This window comes from Hirundo rustica, chromosome 11 (assembly GCF_015227805.2).
Source record: "Hirundo rustica isolate bHirRus1 chromosome 11, bHirRus1.pri.v3, whole genome shotgun sequence".
NCBI lineage: Eukaryota > Metazoa > Chordata > Aves > Passeriformes > Hirundinidae > Hirundo > Hirundo rustica.
This window is the reverse complement of record NC_053460.1, coordinates 8,810,172-8,828,828: the sequence shown is the minus strand read 5'-3', so window position 1 is coordinate 8,828,828 and position 18,657 is coordinate 8,810,172. Positions and strand designations below refer to the sequence as shown.

Genomic DNA, 18,657 nt, shown 5'->3' with positions numbered 1-18,657 from the left:
GGTAAGTTCAAGTACAGGAAATAGGTGTTGAGATTCTTTGGCATGTTACCACATTTTAAGGGGTAAATTCTTAATCTAAATTACTGCCATTTAATTCATCCTGGTTGAAGGAGTCCAGAAGTTCTTTACTGATGCATGTCTTCTCTGAAAGAAGAAAGGTCAATTCATAAAGCCCCAGAAAAATGGCAGTTTGAGGCTATAGATTTCTGTAATATTACTTGGCATGTATTCTTGGCAAAGAGAAATAGAGGCAGGAAATACTGATCACAAATCATCAGCACAAGAGCCAGAAATAATATGTCTAAGCTTCTGATCTACCATTTTTGCTGGGGTTAAGCAAAATACTTACAATTAATATGTTCTTGCAGCTGCACTGAATTTAATGTAACCCAAATAAATCATTAAATATGATCTTTTCTGACCTTGTCAGGTAGTTTAATTTATGGTGGACATACCTTCAAAATCCTGGAGTTTTGTTTAACTCAGCTGACATACCATCTGTCAAATCAGCCATGTATTCAGTTAAGGGAATGTAGTTCCTGGGAGGCAATGAAGGAATTGTTTCTCTAGAAAAGGAACAAAATAAAACTGCTAGGGCCTTTTGAGCACCAGTAAAGTATTTTGCAAAAGGAGGGAGGGCCAGGCAAGGCTGTGTGCAGCAAAAGAATGAAAGAGAATATAGTGCAAGGCAAGATTCCCTGAGGCATAGAAGACCCCAGCAATCCTGGAGACAATATGTGTTACTGGAGGAGAGCATAGTTAATAACTGTACAGATCTGAGGTCAATAAATAGCAGTAAAGAAATCTAAATTTTCTGTGCCTGCCTTGATGATGTTTGGGTCCTTCCCTAAAGTATCAGGCCCAAAAGTACCTCTTTATGCACCTAACCTTCCTTACAAATCTTCACACGATACTCAATTAACTAAACCTAGGTTATGTAGGATTCAGACTTGATACAATAAAATAAGAACCCTTGAGGTTTAGTATGTTTTCATCAGTGCTTTAGGTTTTGTGCATTTTAGACTACTTATGTGGTGTAAAATTCTTCTGTATATGTTAGCAGTCCATTAATGCTGATGTTCTCTGGAACTGTTTTTAACAGGCACTGGTAATGACTTTTGAGTGGTATTTATAGCTTTGTTTTCCTTGCTCTCTACTGGAAGGACTCTCTTAAATGTTTCATTCCAGTACCTCAGATTAATTTTCCACAAATCAACTTCAAACAAATTCCAGTGCAGACATTCTTACACTGCAGAAACTGTTCCATCTCAGATAAAAGCATGGAGTAGTTAGGACAAAGGGCAAGGGACAGTCATCTTTTTGCAAATCAGCAAAAGATAGCTGCAACCAGTGTCAAGAAGAAAATTGCATTTCAATACCTCAGAAAAATAAACATCAGCCTACTCTACTTACCATTCCTTTAATGAATTTAAATAGCTTCATAAAATTTGTACAGCTTGTCATTTTTAACATCTCTTAATTCTAGTTTTGTATTTTCTGAGTAACTGCAACAGTTTTACTAACCAGTTTATATGATCAGTCCTGAAGTGACTTGGTTTTATTATTCTCCTTGCTGTTTTCTAGAGATACCCATGTTTTACATTTCCTTCCTGCAACTCCAGTTGTTCTTCAAATCCAAGTCTTGTTTCTTCTCATAGACCCTAAAGAACAGTTTGATTCTTTAATCTTTCCTCCTGCTCAATGCCATTTATTCTACATTGTTTCGTAATATCAAGGTAACTGCAGAAAACAGAGGTGAGGACAATAGAAATCTTAGCTAATGAAGAAGATTGGGCAGGAGCAAAATACCATATGCTTTCAGCAGTTTGATATTTCATACCAGTGATCAACATGAGGCATTTTTAACAGCTGACACTACAGGCCTTATGAGAGTATGTAGTTTTGGTGAGAAAAAATGATTCTAGTTCCAGGTGACTGCATTTTAGTTTGGTAGCAAAAATTTTTATATCAACAACAGTTTCATTTTAACAAATGTGTAGCACCTCTTCAAAAATACCACACTGGAAAAGCAGACAGCTTGCGCTCCCACTGTTTTGATGCCAGTTCTTCTATTAGCAGTTAAAACTGGATTTAGGTTTGGCAACAGATTATATTCTCAAGTAAGCAGCTGCTTCTAGAAAAGAGCCAAAACCGTTTCTGTGTCAAAACCACAATGACAAAAATTCAACATAGCCTGCCAGCCAGCACATCTTTCACAGGAGTATAAAGCGTCCAGCAGAACAACTAAACAGAATGATTTTGAAATCTGCCATTGAGTTTCAACAGTATTGCTAGTTTCTCTTTTAAAGGTCTGTAACTATTTTCCACAGGTGAATGTTTATTTGTTTTACTAAGTAAACTAAGTAAGTTTGCCTTTTAAAGAGGCAAAACACCATGACGGCAATTCCTTTCCTCACAAGCAAGACATTCTTTTTTAGCAGAGCCTGTTGAAATTTCCCATTTAAAGTGTAGATTTTAAAGTGAAAAAAAAAAAAATAAAATCAACTGTGAAATAAATATTTAGCTCCTTTAATAAGCAAAACTATTGTCAACATATTCTGATAGACATTGCTTTTAATTGTAACAATATTTTAATTCAAGCCCATCTCAAAGTTCAATGAAGTTACATTAAAAAAAAAAAGGTTTGGATGTAACACATTTTTTATTTCTTAAGTGTGCCTAGACAATTCATCATTACTGCATTTACAATCAGCCAAATGTCTGAATTCAATGAGAACTTTGAAACTGCGGAGAGAACAAAAGCAACATAGGGAAACCGATAACATGGTTTTTGCATTTGAAATACCTGTAGATGGTATAAGAAGTTCTCGTGCTAATCTGGTGCCATGAAGCTTGAAGAAACCCCGCGGGACCTTTAAAAATCCAGCACCTTATATCATTATTTTCATTATAAAGACAGTAATCTTATTATTTCCCTTTCAAATTATGCTGGTTTTGTCTGGGGTAGAGTTAATTTTCTCCATAGGAGCTAGTATGAGGCTGTATTTTGAATTTGTACTGAAAACAACGTTGACAATTCAGGGATGTTTTGTTATTGCTGGGCAGAGCTCACACAGAGCCAAGGCTTTCTGCCCCTCACCACACCAGGAGCTGGGAGAGGACAAGCTGGGACAGCTGACCACAGCTGGCCAAAGGGATACTCCAGAGCATGTGGCATCAAGCTCAGCTAGGGAAGGAGGAAAGGGTGGACGTTTGGAGTGATGGCATTTGCCTTCTTAAGTAACCATTACATGGGAATGCTCCCTGCTTTCCTGGAGATGGCTGAACAAATTCCATGTTTTCCTTTGCTTATATGCAGCTTTTGCTTTACATGTTAAATGGTCTGGATCTCAACCAACAAGTTTTCTTACTTTACTGTTGTGAAGCATAGTTGTCTGCTGGGGTTAAACCACAAATGTTCTTTTCAACATCCAATGTGAGGCTTGAAGGGTTGAAGGTAACAACAGATTTGGACTGGAATGTGCTGGATCACATTTATAGCTGCTGTTGCTGTTTATCTGTTGACAGACTTCTGTGCTTGCCATGGGACTTGTTTGCCTTCTGCACACAAGGTGACTGGTGCTCATTAGTGGCTGGTTTGTTGCTTCCACTGCTTGCTGTATCACTTATCTTACTTGACTGTGCCTGGGAACATTCTGATAACAGCAATGTTCTGTGCTGCTGTGCTGGACACACTGGAACTCCATGTGAACTCAAATCAAAGGGACCATGACCTGAGGATGAGTTCAAGCAGCAGCAGGACACTCCAAAGCATCTGTGACCATGGGTGAGTCCAGGCCAGAGCAAGAAAACCTCCCAGTATTCTCAGGCTGTCTCCCCTTAGAGTACACCCATGACAACAGTTCAGCAGGACCACCATTTCTAAATTATCAGCTTGGTATCTTTTCTGCCTGGTTTAGTTTTACATTTGAACTGCAGACATGTTTAGAGAGATACATGGATGTAAAGTATTAACATTTTTCCATTTTCCATGAGTACTCCAAGTCCGACATCTCCAAAACACTGATGTAAGTACTGGTACATTTTCGTATGATCATTTTTAAGGAAAATGAAGTAATTTATATGCATAATATAAAACTTCCAAATATTACTTAAAGCCCTGCTGAAGAAATATTTCTTGATTTTATGCAGCTTTTCACTCTTAACAGCTGGCTCAGATATGAGGGCAGCGAAAGGCAGTTATTTTTTTTTCTTCATCCAGTATTCTGTTGTTCTGTTACCCTTATTTGAAACTATTTATAAACAGCCATTCTTCCATACTGTGACCTCCAAAAAGTCATGATTCATTTTCCTCCCTTCTTTAAAAAAAAAAAAAAAAAAAAAAAAAAAAAAAAAAAAAAAAATCAACTAAATAAGGTCATCTCACTTGAACTCACCTGCTCGGGCACATATTGCACTTCTCCCATCTCTGAGGTCCAAATCAGTATTTGTTATACCAGTCTTGGCAATTTCTGTTGGCAGTGGTTGACTTGACCTTTTAATCCAGTTAGCTTTTTCCACCACAGTACTCAAATAATGGGCTGTAGGAGGAGTTGCCTTTAGTCAGTGGATTGTGAGACAATAATGTGAATCTTTGCCATCACAAATTAGTAGAGCTCAGATGCATACAACAGGCTGCGGAAAAAGTCAGTCACAACAGCAGCCGGTTTACCTTAGAAGGACAGTCTGGGCAATGAATGACTTGTCCCAGAGGACTACATTTTCTCACTGAAAGTGCAGTCACTACAGCTTGTGCTGCCCTCTCCCCGAGGCAAAGGCAGGTGTCCAGCAGCGCCCGAGCACGGCCGGTCACTGTGGGGTACGAGGTGATGCCTTCATAATCCATTCGGGACAGGGATTGCTGCGAGCGAAGCACATCCAGGATGTGGTTGAGGCGTCCTTCTGTCATGCAGTTCAGTATGGTCTGTCTCTGGCAGGCAAGGATTTGACAGCAGGTTCCTTTGCTGTGAGGACCTTGAGTGAAAGGTAAGCAAAATGAGATAAACCAAGTGCTTTTTTCCGCCGGAAGTTGTTAGCAAGTGATAGCATCAACAGCAGAAATATAAACTCAGTAGAGGAAGGAAGAGGAGTTTGTTTGTTTGCATTCTATGTTTGAAACTAGTCCAAAAGTATTTTCATCTTGTGTTTGAAACTCACTAAGATCAGATTACAGCAAGTAGGTGTTTCTAAACCACCCAGTGCTCCTACTGCATGAGGGGAGAAGATTTTCAGGTCTTGCCCTATTCATCTAGCATCTGTATTTAACTTCATGCAAGGCACCTTGACCGGACACAGATGAGCAAACTTTCTCCCATGAAAGTGGAAGGACAGATAACAGGTACTTCAGGGTAGCAGGAGTGTTTGAAACATGTAGCATGAAACTGAAAAAATTAATATACATCAAAGCCAAACTAGTAACAAAAGTAATACTCTTTATAAAATGGTTGAGAGCTTTGGGTTCTGCTTCCTTTCATGAGGTGGTTAGAATACCAAGTGCTGACATTAGGGTTTTTAATATACAGTAAATAGCATACTTCAAGAGAAAATTAATACCAAAAGCCATGTTGCTTTGGAGAACGTGCTTCTGTTATTCTGATTTCTGAGTGTTGCCAGGAGAGTTCTATGATGAACTTTTCCTGCATGGTCTAGTCTGTTGATTTATCCAGAAATTATGTCGTCACTCAAGTCACTTGTCATGGAGAAGGACAGCCAGCTAAGTTAAGAATTTCTATAGGCCAGTTTGTAAAAAGTTAGCATAAAAACCTCACAAAGCTTCACCCACAGGCAAAGAGTTTTCACAAATCAAAAGCTGATCCTTTCTGTCTCTGTTCTGCAGGAAGACCTGAGATAATGTGAGGGGATGAAAGGTCCTGTCACCTTTTTCTGTAGTCAATAGCTGCTTTTGCAGTTAGGCAATACACAGCTTATGATTATGATTGCAAAAGAATACTCCAGACCTAGACAACTAATGTATTTCACATTCAATGTGTGCTGTGTTTTTTGTATTTTTATTATGGTCTTTTCAGAACTGTTTCTAGCCTCAGTTGTGGCCCTGAAAGAAAAGAACAAGCCAATTGTGCTGGCTTGAAAGCAAAACCAGCAAGAGACTCCAAGTCAGAAAAAAACAATTTAATGGGGGGGAAATAAATATAATAATAAAAAATTAATAATAATATAAAAAATGCAGTAGTAAAAAAGATCACTGACAGAGTCAGACCTGACACCATGGTGGTAGCAGTCCAGATGAGGTGGTCTTGTTGAAGCAGTGATCCCATAGAAAGGTCTGGTAGCTCTTGTACTCAGGGAACCCAGTGGGTAAGGCTGCCTGTGCTGTCCCAAATCCCAGTTTATATCCAGGTGGGAATGCTTGGCTCCTCCCCCTGGGCAGAGCATCTCCCAATGGGCTGATATCATTCTATGAGTCTTGCAATGGGTCCTTGATTGCCCATTAACCAGAGATAGCTCCCGGAGGGAGTTATCTCTGAGTCATGCAGCAGGGCATTAACAGAAGGTAGTCCAGAGAGAGGGGGCAGGGGAAACACTGCCCAACCTAGTTTCAACGGCTCATGTAGATGGTGGTAGAATACATACTTTGGGCACATCTTACATTGTAACCTAGGACACCAATGTTCTCAGTGGTCAGTGCCTGAACTTCTGAGAGCAGAGGAGCAGCTGTACACAGAGACATTTGTATCAAACTAGAATGAGTTATTCCTCTGAACACCTGAAAATGTGCACAAAATTTAGAAATATCTCTTTCCTCCAAGTTTTAAACAATTTTATCACTAAGATCTGGCCAAGGTGAATATTGCCAGCTCAAAGTGGCAATGGTTCTTTACCTGTCACCTGTCCCAGGTGCATTTGCTGTGGTCTGTGCTTAAGAGCCAGTGGTGGGGAATTATGCTGACTGCTCTCTTTGCCTGCAGTTGAACCAGATGAAGGAGCTGTGCAAAAGGAGCTTGATTTTCTTCCCTCAGAGCCTAGGTGATCTAGAAAAAAGTTTAAGATGAGCAGACTAGACCTTTAAATTGAACAAGAAAACATTACATATATGTCAGCCACTACAGGAGACAGGAACTGAAGATTTACTTGAGATTACTTTGGCTCTTGTTAATACATGTTTATTCTTAGGAAAACTTTGGCATATATTACTACACACATCTGACTTTTCCAAGTTGTCTGTAGGAATTTGTTATTGAAGTTATGGAATGTTTTATTCTGTCCATAAGTCTGATGGCTATTGATCAGAACTAAAGTGCTTGGAAACACAGATGTTTCTACAGGTGAATTGACTTCTGATGTCTCAACTTCTGTATCTGAAGGCATGAGAAATACAGGCAATCTCTTCTTGACACAAATTTAAGTACTTAGGACAAATCTACATTGGAAAGGTAAAGAAAGTTATCGATATAGAACAGTGATTATCAGGAATTATTCATATGTTCCTGGCAACATTGCCTTTTTAAAACATATCTCCCTTTCTTAGGGGATTACAAAAAAAAGCAGTTATTCCTGGTGGCACAAAGCAGCATGATTCCCAGAAGGGACTTGTTCTCTCAAAAGCAATAGGCAATATTTGATGTGGGAGAGAAAGGCAGCTCTACATTTACAGCTCAGCATTCTTAAAAAAAAAGTAAAGTTGTTGTTTGATTTATGCATCTCAGTGGAAAGTTTTGTGGTGTCTCTGGTTTCCTGCACTGAACTCATGCTTCAGATAATATAGCAGAGAGCACAGCTTTACTCTGAGAAGTGACAATTTTACATGAAAAATTACATTTCTATATATTTTATATATATAATAACACTTGTCCTTTTCTAATAACAGCTGGGGCTGAATATAATTCAAGACAGTGACCTTTTGTTGCTGTTGCATCCTGTGGGGTTGTATTTGATACACCCATTTCAATATTATCTCTTCCTGCTGTATTTGCACTGCTGTCAAGTAGAAGAGTTGACAAGCTTGGCACTACAAGAGGAATTTTCTTGCTGATTAAGTGGTTGTCTTTTTGTGGACAGATGATCTGAAAGAGACCAAAATAGAAAAGAGTTATCTTCTTGGAAACTTTTGTTCCAAAACCTTTTCTAAACAGGAGAGGTTCAAAACAAACCTTGAGAGGAGGAGGTTGGTTTTGCAAGAGCAAGGTCAGAGTGAGCTGCTTGGAACAAGGCAAAACAGCTGGGTTTTGTTGGATGGAGTTATCCTGGTTAGGAACATTTTGCGCAAGTGTTTGCATTATACAACATCAGGGCTGTCAGGAGAAATAAGCAGCTGATGAAGTACTCTGAAGGCTCCTGTGCCACAAACTCACCTCTGAATTCCGTGTGCCTGTCTGCAATGTGTACCTCTCTGAGCCTTTGCATGCATTAAGCGCTCTCTCCTGGAAGAAGAAAACCACAGTAACTGCAGTAAGTGTAGACTTTGTTTGTTCTGCTCACTGCTGCCAGGAGCTACAGTTTGTAGTAACATAACTTATACTGGCAGCATATATTATGCTGTAAGGTGCACTTGTGCATAGTGACAGTTAACTGCGCAGAGCAAATGGGCATAGAATCTGAGAAAATTCTACCCTGTTACTCTTTCCAGGTTTCAAATTATTTTAAAACTCAGTGTTGAATCATGCAGCGAAAGGTGAAAATAAGCTCGTATTGAGAGACATTGGGCTAGCTAGAACATGTTTGCCTTTAAGTAGCCGAACAGCGTGGCCATCCCGTGTTCAGTGTGCCAAGCTGTCTGCAGTAAGGATGTGCCAATACTTGTAACTTTTTTCCAGTTTATACATCCACAGCAGATTCATTAAACTATTTTTTAGATTTTATACTTCAACAGTTGTGAATGAATTTCACAGAAACTTCAGTATCATTTTCAGAGTAACTTTGGACTTATCAGTTCAGTTGTTTGAACAATAAATAATGCTCACTAATAAATCTTCACAATCTAACAAATTAAAAAATAAAACCTCACTCAAGGGAGATTGAAGCATGAAATTATGGAATATTTGGCAGTACCATCTTAAATAAATTTCAACAGTAGTAAAAAATTACTTTGACTCTAACTATGCCACCTATTAAAACATTGATAAAGGCTGTTCTATAAGCCCAGAATGTGGTTGCAACATATAGAAATAGTGCAGCATGTACCAACATACGCAACAAACAGTAATGAATCCAACAACACAGCTGGGTTGTGTAACTCCAGATAGAGTCAGAGTCCTTGTCCCAGGGCCAGAACACGTGTGTCACTCTTTTCCCTCAGTGCCTATGTTAACCAGCTAGGATGTTGCTATGTTTGTGGCAGTCACATTTGTGCTAGATTTCCCATGGCAGTGTAAGCAGATACAGAGTTAGCTCTATCCCCTTCGTCACTGGCAATTCCCCATCTCCTCCTGTGGAATTAGAGAGCCTCTGAGACCCTGGGATGTGCAGTGTCTTTGCCTGAAAGCCTGGCAAGTTAGAAGCAGTCAAGGGTACAGAGCAGTGCAGTTACTGGTATTGCTACCACAGGTACAAGCATGGTTCAAGTTTTGAACTAAATGGTTCTAACCAGAACATACAAAAAACTGTCCTTGGTTCTAGCCCTAATCTGCAGGACTTGAGCTGATGTTTGTTCTCACTCACATGGGTTTGGCCAGTATGACTCCAGGTGGTGACTAGAAAGAAGTTGTCTTATTTTTAAAATTTGTACTGACCTTTGCATCCATCAAATTGTAGATTGCTGCAGAAATCACTTCCTTATTTATACCAGTCAAAACTCCATTTAGAAGGTATACACATTCTGCAGGAGTAATAAAGCATTTTAAATACCACATTGTATATGAAAACACGTATACATTTAGGCATCAAAAGTAGTCCAACGATCTAAAGACCACTTCCACTTCAGTTTTTCAGAGTGCTGGAGCAGTGTTCCCATAAAGACTGCCTCCATTACAAATCTTGCATAGAAAGAAGTCCTGACTGTTACCTGCAGTATGTGGTCTATAATCTGCTTCTTGATGCCAGCACAGAGCAATGAGCTGCAATAGCCTGTTCCTCTCAGGCAAATTGCTTGGTATGAACTTTTCTGAAATGCTTGGCCGCAAACTGTTGCGGATTCCCCTCAAAACATCAAGCAGGGTTGTTTGACCTACAATTTAAAAGAAAATGTCACTGCCAAAAACGATTAAAGACCTCTTAAAATTATATCCAGTGTAAGTCATATTGTGTATTTTAAAACAAAGACTCATTTTTTTAAAGAAAAAATATATTAACACTCTTGTAAGTCCATTGATATCTGAAAATAGAATATTCATTTTTACAGAGCAGCTGTAAAAATGAGTATTCTGCTCATTCAATTAGCTACTTGTCGCTGATTTTAAAATTTCATCTGACAAATATGAAGGGATATTCCTTCTCACTGAAGGTATGTGGAAAACCCAACTCAGAGGCAGTGCTTCAGCAAGCACAGATTGATGATACTAGTTGGGGAAGAAGCTCTGCCTTTTCCTTTCAGAAAGAGCAGCTTCTTTGGAAACATTTAGGATTTGGTGAAGAATTGTAATATTTGTGTCCTCTAACGCGGGGCTTTTTGTTTAGCAGTAAGGGAAGGCAAAGGGACATCTGAAACAACAGTGTTTGTATCATAATTTCACTACAATAAGGGAATTTGTGGACAAGATGTGGACAGCACAAAGTCTGACATGAACAATAAATACCTTCGAAAGGTTTCCGTCTGCTGAGGGTTTCCCAACACAGGATTCCAAAACTGAAAAAAAAAAACCAAAAAACAACAAAACAGTGAAAGATCATTCATTAGTTTGCAATCTGTAGCTACATTCTCAGTTTCAAAAGCAAGTTTATTGCTTTAAGAGAAAGGAGTTTTTCAAGACAAGCACATCAGTTAATCTACAAAAACTTGATTTTTATGCACTAGGTTTCTATTTTTTTCATCAAATTTTGATGGGGCTCCAAATACCTTTCTCCTTTTCCAACATCATAGGAATAATTGCAGTGGGGTCATAGATCTATACATATAACCCACAACTCAGATGCTATAAAATACAGTGGTTTAATAAAAAGTTCAAGCTTCAAAATCAGAGGCAGAAAATAAGACGCTGCTGGATGAGAAAAAACAGTCTATAATAAGTCAGAAACAAATCAATCAAAAGGGGAAGAGACAGTTCTAGGATAAACATATCTACTTATTTATATATCTTCTTGTAGTGATTACAGAGGTTAGATGAGGCTCCTCTTCTGCCTTACTTTCACATAGAGATCTGAAAGGTATTAATGTAATGTGGACATACATGTAACTTAAATGTACTTTGTATTTCATGTATGACAAATTTTTGCTTTCTCTGTTGCACCATTGCTTAGATGCACACATAATCTCATGCACCTGAGTCACATCTCAGCATATTATTATAGAATGCATTATATAATAAGTGTATACATTAAATCATATATATGAATGCAATTTTGGAAATTTAATTATGCTACCTGAAAGTAAGGCTCCACTTTTCCTGTGCAAAACATGAGATTAACCACATCATTTACAGGTCTCCTCAAGTGTATGCATTACTTGACTCATCTTAGAGCCTGCCTGTATGACAATAAAGCAGGAGTTTAAATGTGTAGGTTTCAAATTTCAAAAGCTCAGAAATCAGAAGGGTGGTCTCCTTTAAAAGTTATTTAAAATTTTAGTCCACGTCTCTGTGTGCTGGTCATGGTGATGTGTGTTGTCCATCCAAACCATCCAGACCACTGCCACCTTGAGGTCCTCTCAGTTATTGAGGCAGCCACAATGCATATAACATACCCAAAAGGACATGTGGCAGTGAGTAATCTCCCTCCTTTTTATAAATCACTTTGTTAAAGAGTACAGGTGCTTCAGTGGGTCAGTAACTTATCTCAGAAGAGATTCCATAGGATCTTAATGGGACACTATTGACGGAAAGTTCTTATTTTTACCTGGGCCTGATCTAGGCATAAACAATTCTTTCTGAAACTAAAGCCAACAAGAGTTCACACTTTTAAACTATGTGAAGCAGTTATGAGGCTTCTAAATATATCTGAAAGTTTTGGCAGCTTCTACATTTTTAAAACATTTAAGTCCGTTAAATAAATATTTATATGGCTGACTTTAAGAACAGTTCTTGACCTTGGTGTCTTATTCACCAAATATAGGAATTTAAGATTTAATTTACTGCTGTAATTACCCTCATGTGCCATATTATCCTACTGCATTATGTATGTCTGGCATTTTTACTGTAACGTCTTTGAAGATAAATGTTTCGGCAGCATTGTAGAGTACAGCATGGACTAGGTATGGTGTGCTCTTAGAAACTCCATTCACCTGTAAATATCACCTTCCTGGGAAGGGAGGCCTCCTTCAAGTATTTCGGGAGAAAGATACACTAAATCCTGGCAGTTTTTCTGATGGCAGTTCTGCAGGTCTGCCCTCAGTTGCTGTTTCCTCCAGTTGGTAAGGCCATAATCTGATATCTACGGAAATGCGAGCGGAAGCAATTTTAGTAACAATATAACAGGTCTTGGTATCGAATGTTGACTATTAAGATCAATATATGCAACAATAGGACAATCACTGGATTTTGTGGTAATGGAATAAAAGTAGAAGCTCCTACCTTGGCTCTGTACTGCACATCCAAAAGCACATTGGAAGGTTTCAGGCTGCAGTGACAGAGAGCAGGTTCGAGGCTGTGCAGATGATGCAGCCCTTCAGCCACATCCGACAGGATCCTTATGAGTAAGGGAAAGGCAAGTTCTGGGTACAGTTGATGCTAAGTAACACAAAATACAGGTTTTGGTATGGTGAAGTTGTTCCTGTTCCCATTATCATTTGAGAACAAACAGAACTACAATATGGAAGCACAATGCAGAAACGGAAGAACAGATTGTGACTACTGTCCATAATTTACATGCGGATTGTTCTTTGATCATGTAATTAATTTTATCACCTCAAGGATGACGTCTTTTATCTACCTCATGGATGAGGGAGTGGAGGGATCCGTTGTTCATCCATTCTGTCACTATCCCCACAAGTCCATGGTACTGGTAAATCCCAAGGAAAGGTAGGAGACGTTCAGACTCAGAGCGTCTGACACTTGTTATGTCCTGAAGCAACAGCTTCCACTCCCTGTAAAAAAACCAAGTCAGAGGCAGGTTAGACTGAAGGGAACTTCAGCAGGAGATGAGTGTAGGATGTGGGAATGAAAGAGAACCATATAGCTGAGCACGAGCTAGTATTATTTTACCAATAAATCCAATATCATATAATCTTCCAAACAATTTTAAGAACATGAAGCAGTTGTATTGTAGTGTATTTTTCTAATATAAAGTAAATTTAGTTGTTCTAATATGAAATTAAAGACCTCTGGATGCTTTAATATGAACATAAGAGCACAGTTTGAAGCTGGATTGAAGTGTGAAGGCAGGAAAAAAGAGGCGTATATAAAATGCTAGATTAAAAATAAAGTAAATATTTATCTTTACTGATAACTGATAATACAAATAACTTGTATTCTTTTGCTATTTGTGACATCCCCATTTGCAAGGAAACAATGTGTTTCCATGCTTTTCTCGCACATCTTACTGCTGCGTAACCCTGGCCATTACCTTCCCTCCTCTCATTTCCCTTGCTCTCACCTGTGCATGCTGGTTTAGATTAAATCCAACTGAGGTCTCTTCAGGGACCTCTAGAAAAGAAACACCTTAGCATACTAGTATTACTGATCCATGTTTGTAGACATTATTATAGTAGATTACTTACTGACTTCAAGATTAACCTCTACTTTATAAAAAATTGTAAAAAAGCACAGAGCTTGTTTCTCAGTAAAATTGCCTCCAAGTTGCCTCTTGGCTGGTCAGGATTTCTAGGAATGGAGATGTTCTTAGGGATCAGGCGATCCTGGATATGCCACGATTTGTTCTGGTGCCACCACTGAAGGTCTGTGCTGCCCACCTGTGTGGTTGGTTGGGCAGATAAGACCCTTACCTGTCATCCTGGCTGGTCAGAAGCTTCACAGAGATGGGAGTGTTCCAGGAAATATGAAAGGCTTTGAGTGCAAAGCCTGAGCCTGTCCTGGTCAAGGTAAAGCTTTCCAAATCTTCCTGGGCTACCACAGGTAATGGATTGGCCATTTCTTGATGGCTGGCTTGGGGAAAAAATGGGGCAGAAAAGAAAAAAAGTTGTAAGAGTTTTTTTTGTCACAATTACCAAAGCACAGTGAAGTTGAACCACCCCTTACTTCCCCAGCCTTCATTTCACCACTCTGTGTCAGACTTCCCTTATGAAGAGAGGAAAAATGCGCTAATTGCAAAGGAGTGTCAGGGCCATAATTTGCCATCTGAAGCTGCAAGGTGCTAATTAATTGCTCATGATTATTTATTTCTGATACCTTTGAAATAGCAGACCAGTACTTATAATATTAAATGTGATCTAATGTGATACTGAATTATGTAGACAACAAACGAACATCTTACATTTGCATGTCAGGCAAATAATTTCTCCACATCTCATAAAAGAGGCAATTATTCAATCACTCATGGCAGCATGTTCTGCATCATTCTGGCATATCATCTTTAATACATCATGTGAATGCAAAAAGCAAAGAAAAAAGCAAATTTCTTGCTATTGTGAACTGTCAGAATTCTGCTAAGTGGAGCTGCCAGTAATTTGGGCAGTACAGTGTCTATGCAGGACCTCTCCAGGGCCATCTGCACTTCTCAGACACTTTGAATGGCAACACACATGGACTAGAGACAACTTCTGCTAAACATCACTGCGTTACTACATGAGTAACACTTTTAGTTACATCTGTGAAGCTCCATTAGTCTAGAGATAGCCAAAAAAGTGACTGGTAAAGGAGGAAAGCAAGCAATCTAGGATAACATGGCATAAAACAGGTGGCAATGGTAAGGCTTACTGCAAGATCAGTGGTCAGTGAGCCAGAACTCCTCAAGCTGGAATTCTCCCTTTGGGGTCAAGTAGACCAGGGCTAGAAAAGGAAACAGTGAGGGAACTGAAGTAACTGTGAAGGACTGTTGAATGAGAATTGTGTCCTTTTAGATGTGCTCTACAAAAAGAGCTCCTGGGATGCAGAAAGCCTCGAAGCCCAAATAACCTTTTCTCCACAAGTCAAATAGAAACAAAAGCCTGAAGATAAATTTGCCTGTGATCTTGCTTCTAGTTCATGAACAATTTATTCTTGGTTAATCTCATCATCTTGGTTAGCCTCATCCTTCAGGCACATTCACAATATGAGATCAGTTTTGCCTCTAACCACAATCAAAATATTAAAAGCAGCAGCTGATTTACCAGTTGAGCTTTAACTATATTTGATTCTGTTAGGAAAACAGTTGAACTTTTTGCTTTTTTGTTAATTATTGTCATTTGGAAGCAATAACTGCCTTGGGTGCTTCTCTGAAGTTTCCTTAAAGAAAAGATGAGGCTGACAGGTCAACAATTTCATAAAATTTGAAAAGATTCCTTTCATTCCTAGAATAAAGATGATTTTCTAAGTGAGCAATTTATTCCTTAAAGTTTCGAAGACAGACCACAAAAATCTACCAGTCCTGAATGTAAAGGAGGTAATCAAAATGCTGGCAGACAAAATTATGTCTCATTTTTATTCTACACAGTAATAAATAACAATTTAAATAGCCAAAAAAATGTACTCCTCTCCAACCATAGTGCAAGGAAGACCAAATAATGGTTTTACCACCTAAACCGCTCCTGAAAGTATTTTTATTTGAAGTTGAATCAAGTAATAATATAAGCATTTTTTAAACTCTTGCTAGCTGGCTACTTAGAAAAAAAATTAAAGCTAATCATCAGCTCCTATTTTGGATTTGCAAAAACTGGAGATTAAAAAAAAATCAAAACAGAAACCAATCTTTATTGTTACAAACAATGTCATGACATGCTAAGCACCATTGTCAGTCTGTTTCTACATCTTTGTATTGCAAAGTACCAAGACAGTCTTTCAATAATTCTGCTCTTTTGAATACTTTTTCCCCCATATCCTTTAAAAATCTCATTATCAACCCCCAAAATCAATATTCCAGAGGTGACCTATGCAAGGAAATGATTTGCATTATTTTTTAATAAGACACTAAAAGACTTGGATAACTTTGTCATCCTTGCCCAGCTGTGCAGGCAGGGGCACAAAGAAGACTGCTATAAAGCCATTTATTTCAAGTTTCTAATTATAAGGTAATTTTTAAAAATTAATTCGTAGAAGAATTTATTTATTTTTTTTTTAACTATGAGAGAAACTACGTTAATATACAGACGTCTCAGGGAAAGAAGCTGGAAGTAAAAATCAACTTACCTCTGGAAACAGAAACATAAAACTCTGGAATGATGGAGTGAAACTTTGTGATACCAAGAGTGAGTCGGCTTTGAACTGCATTCAAGCTCAGCTCGAGATTTCCTGCCGGTGAGTCAGCTTGGTTGTTGATCTCTCCTTTTATTGGCTGCCTGCAAACATTTAACATTTCCTGGTCAGATACACAAGCTGTAACTCTTTAGTGGCTGCAGATGAGAGCGATTGCAGAAATAGGGGTTGGAGAGCTGCTCCTTCTATGTCAAGGAATTCCAAGAGGGGAAGGAATATAGCAGTGTAAAATACCATATTGGATACAGCCCAGGTACAGAATTATGTGGAGCTGTGCTCAAACTATGCAGCTGATAGTGATCTCTGCACTGGGTCAAGCTGAGAGCACAAGTTAAAAACCCTGTAAACTTTTTAAGCCAAGCTGTTGTTAAAACAGGAAATAAATGCTGGGTTTCTGGTAGGAGGGTGGGCAGGCAGAGGGTAATGTTGTGTTACAGAGAAGTCAGGTTCAATCCCTTGTCAAACAGCCCTCCTGAAGAGGATGTGGGGGTTTGGGTGAAAGTCAAGCTGGTCATGAGCCAGGAGTGTGCTCTCATCGCAAGAGGAGAAAATTACACGCTGGGCTGCATTAGAAACACGTCAGGAAAGTGAGATCAGCCATGGTGCCTCAGCACCCAGCAATGGTGAGGCTGCTGCTGAAATACTGGAATCAGCTTCAGGGCCCTCAGTTTGAAGAAAATAACAAACTGGAGAGGACACAGTCCAGGGCTCCCAAGATGGGGCCCTGGGACACCTTCCCTACGAGAGGCTGATGGCCAGCCTTGCTTCGGCAGATGCAGCAGGCTGAGGAGATATCAGCTAGGATCCTACAGCCGTTTGAAAGTCAGTTATGAAAATACAGACAAATTCTTCTCCATAGTGGCAGATAACCACCGGTGGCACAGGCAGGTGTCTCAACTTCAGAGGTTCAAGCCAAATGCTAGAAAAAAAAATGCACCAGATGAGTAATGCAGTTCTTTGTGAGACACTCAGGTTTCAGAGCCTCCAACCCTTAAAGGTCCTCTAGATTTAGCTAAACAAAACCATGGCTGACCTGATCCAGCACTGTCAGTCGTCCTGCCTTTAGCAGGAGGCTGGGCTAGAAAATGACAAAAGTTCTGTACACCTTTAATTTTGTGAAAACCTTACAGGCTCAGTTGTGTTTCTGCTAGGCCACTAGCATACACCTTCTCACTGAAAGTTGATGGGACTGCTGGATGCAAGGTGGAAACTTGGAGAGAGAGCAGCTGTTTCAGTTGATCACATTTTATGCAAATTTCTCTATTTATAGAGTCTGACTTAAACCCAGTGTTAGTCAATGAGATTCTGTCCACAGCCTTCTGTTGGTTTTGGATCAAATCCTATCCTCCCCCTCTCCCAGGGAGGGAAGGAGCAGTGAGGCACTTAGCTAATCCTCCTGTGATCACAGGAAAGTCCCTTATATCATAAAATCATGTGGCCAGGGCTGTGTGGCCTGAGAGGAAGCACACTACGAGTGGAAGTTCACGGTGTGCTTTTGCTGACAGCTGTAACTCTCTGACCAGCGGCAACTTTCTCTGCCCAGCACACCCCTCCTGAAGGGAAATTTAGTATGAGAAAGCAGAAGCTGCAAAGGTGAGAAAAGTGGGCTGTATAAATCCTGGAGAAGGCTGGAAGCATGCCAGGTTGTTTTGCTGGCACCACTGGATCCCCCTCGCCTTGGCATTGATTTATCAACACCACATTTTTGTCCATATTCTATACTTCTGTGGAAATTAAATTAAAAATGGTTTCCTCTTTATAAGGTGTTGGCCTGTCTGACTCAGACTGTGCTGCAGGAGATTCACAAACTTCAAAATCCATACAGCTAATTAAAGAAAATTTATCAGAGGAGCTTTGTAGATAAATTTGAAGGACTTAATTTTACGGAAATTCTTTGACACTTAAAGTAGTTTTAGGTACTTCTGTATCTTTAGAATATCATGTGATGGGGAAACAGAGTACTAGAACAATCCCCCATTTGTTTACTCCTTTTGACTATTGTTTTCAGCTTAAAAAAAACCTTTTAGTATAAAACCAAAAAGCTTAATTTTAATCCATATGTGAAGAAAGCAGAAATTACAGGCCAATTTGCAGGTCTGAGCTAATTAAATGTTGTTATTAACTGAACGTGTTAATTAAAAAAAAAAAATCAGTATTTTACCTGAATATAATTTATCCAGAGAATTTTAGAGCTTCCCACGTAATATGAACACTTCTAAATAATGGGCAAGGAAATCCTCTATAGGCTCCCACAAGGCTTGTGCAG

General features: G+C 39.1%; 2 protein-coding genes across 9 annotated transcripts in view; one reads left to right on the top strand and one right to left on the bottom strand.

The window, feature by feature from the left end:
- Window positions 1–2,643: 2,643 nt before the first annotated feature.
- LOC120757555 (receptor-interacting serine/threonine-protein kinase 2-like) lies at window positions 2,644–16,434 on the bottom strand. 6 transcript variants are annotated; one of them, XR_009208206.1, is made up of 15 exons: window positions 16,326–16,434; window positions 14,919–14,990; window positions 13,988–14,147; window positions 12,976–13,129; window positions 12,618–12,773; window positions 12,329–12,477; window positions 10,689–10,738; window positions 9,959–10,120; window positions 9,687–9,772; window positions 8,310–8,378; window positions 8,109–8,201; window positions 7,856–8,021; window positions 6,840–6,989; window positions 4,398–4,974; window positions 2,644–3,933 (listed from the first exon to the last, which is right to left on the bottom strand). XR_009208206.1 is itself a non-coding variant. In XM_040074953.1 (14 exons), the coding sequence occupies exons 3-14, from the start codon at window positions 14,131–14,133 to the stop codon at window positions 4,652–4,654; spliced, it is 1,704 nt and encodes a 567-aa protein (XP_039930887.1). In that variant the 5' UTR covers window positions 14,134–14,147; window positions 14,919–14,990; window positions 16,326–16,434; the 3' UTR covers window positions 2,644–4,651. The 6 variants fall into 6 exon arrangements, 4 of the variants coding, with proteins under 4 accessions (XP_039930887.1, XP_039930889.1, XP_039930888.1 ...); XM_040074953.1 differs by having other exon boundaries at window positions 2,644–4,974; XR_005702581.2 differs by lacking the exons at window positions 8,109–8,201; window positions 14,919–14,990 and having other exon boundaries at window positions 16,326–16,427.
- The window catches only part of OSGIN1 (oxidative stress induced growth inhibitor 1), a 55,644-nt gene continuing 45,232 nt past the window's right edge, over window positions 8,246–18,657 (top strand). Inside the window, exon 1 of one of the 3 annotated variants that reach the window (XM_040074971.2) lies at window positions 8,246–8,406. The gene's annotated coding sequence lies outside the window, so the exon portion shown is untranslated. Of the gene's footprint in view, window positions 8,407–16,293; window positions 16,434–18,657 lie in introns of those variants that run through there. The other 2 variants (XM_058422034.1, XM_040074970.2) reach the window with 2 other exon arrangements.

What these genes read in the sequence shown, in the direction of transcription:
- LOC120757555 (XM_040074953.1), bottom strand. Translation starts at nt 14,133, where the DNA reads ATGGCCAATCCATTACCTGTGGTAGCCCAGGAAGATTTGGAAAGCTTT. An exon ending in CTGACCAGCCAGGATGACAG is followed by an intron (nt 13,130 to 13,987) that starts GTAAGGGTCTTA and finishes GTTTTTTTACAG; the next exon opens with GGAGTGGAAGCTGTTGCTTC. An exon ending in CAGACGGAAACCTTTCGAAG is followed by an intron (nt 10,121 to 10,688) that starts GTATTTATTGTT and finishes TTTAAATTGTAG; the next exon opens with GTCAAACAACCCTGCTTGAT.